Here is a 1,389-nt window from a genome sequence, read left to right as displayed (position 1 = left end):
GCGTCTGGGGATGTCCTTCCTCGTCCCGCAGGGGTCCGAGGGGGCTTCTCAGTTGTCTTGCGGACGCTACGCGCAGCGCGGGGTCGTTGGTCGTAGGGGTTTGCTCGGTGGCGTGGATTAGTCCCCAGAGGGATGTGCTGGGTGCGGTCCGCGTTGATTTCTTGTGCGGTGAGTGTTCGGAGGTCGGTCGGTGAGTGTGTGACCTTGAGGACCTCGGACAGTGGGGATTCGTAGACTAGGTCTTTGTGCCAGATGGATTGGGCGACGACTTTGTGTCCCTTGATCTCGGTGACTCGGCAGGGCTCGGACCAGTTCGGGACGAGTTTAGAGGAGCCGAATCGTTCTTGGAGCGTGGCTAAGAGTTTGCCGCGTAGCAGCATGACGACGGTGTCGCCCACTTTGATTTCTTTGGTTGTTGGCGTTCGTCGTCGGCTGATGGTACGGAGCGTGTGGTCGAGTGCGTCTTGTCTGAAGGTGTCGAGTAGCCGGAGGCGGGGGACGACGTCTTGGATGAGGTTCTCGAATCTGTGCCACTGTTGGAAGTGTGGGAGTACTAGGTCAGCCCCGGTGACGATCCTGTATGGTGATTCTCCGGTGGTAGGGTGCGGGGTGGAACGGTATGCCATCATGGCGGAGGCGACGATCTCGGGGAAGCTCCAGGGGGTCGTCGACGCGAATGAGCTGATGGAGCGGTTGAGATATTGGTGGAAGGCTTCGACGACGCTGTTCCCTTGTGGGTAGTACGCCGAGCAGAACAGGCAATTGATGCCTAGCCCTTGGCATCGTTCCTGGAACTCGGTGGCTCGGAAGGCGTTGTCGCTTAGCAGATTTCGGGGTGACCCGAGTAGGCTGAGCCAGTTGCAGTAGAACGCTTCCCAGAGGTCTACGGCTCGGACGGTGTTGAGGGGGACCGCGATCGCGAACTTGCTGAGGTGATCGATGCATGTGAAGAGGTAGTATTGTCGCTTTTGGAACCATATTGGGCCGACGGTGTCGCAGGCGACAATCTCGAACAGTCCAGTTGAGAGTAGGTTGCCCCTGACGAAGTCGATAGCCGTGTGCCTCCTCCTGATGCAGGTTAGGCATTGTTTGGCGAAGTTGCGGACGTCATTGAACATATTATTCCACCAGAAGTACTTCGCTAGTCGGTTGTACGACCGCTGGATCCCTTGATGAGCCCCGACGCGGGAGAAGTGGAAGTAGAAGAGGATCCGACGGCGCAACGGCTCGGGGACATATACCCGATTGTTGACGATGGGTAACCCGTTCTGTAGGGTATGTTGAGGCGGGTGTTCTTGCTCGCCGTTGAAGGCGGTGACGAAGTCGTCGGGCGAGGGGAACGTTTCGTTGAGTGTCAGCATGTATGGCCGTACGTCCGTGTGAGAGGCG

At 58.2% G+C, this 1,389-nt stretch overlaps 1 protein-coding gene across 1 annotated transcript; it reads right to left on the bottom strand.

Annotated features, from left to right (window-relative positions):
* Nucleotides 1–203: 203 nt before the first annotated feature.
* Nucleotides 204–1,361, bottom strand: GNI_139820 (integrase core domain protein; the record flags this gene model as incomplete). The annotated part of the gene is made up of 1 exon (XM_011134231.1): nucleotides 204–1,361. A coding segment is annotated over one exon (1,158 nt), but the record flags the coding sequence as incomplete, so codon positions are not given.
* Nucleotides 1,362–1,389: the final 28 nt, after the last annotated feature.

Source organism: Gregarina niphandrodes, assembly GCF_000223845.1.
Source record: "Gregarina niphandrodes unplaced genomic scaffold scaffold00038, whole genome shotgun sequence".
NCBI lineage: Eukaryota > Apicomplexa > Conoidasida > Eugregarinorida > Gregarinidae > Gregarina > Gregarina niphandrodes.
This window is presented reverse-complemented; position numbering and strand designations above follow the sequence as displayed.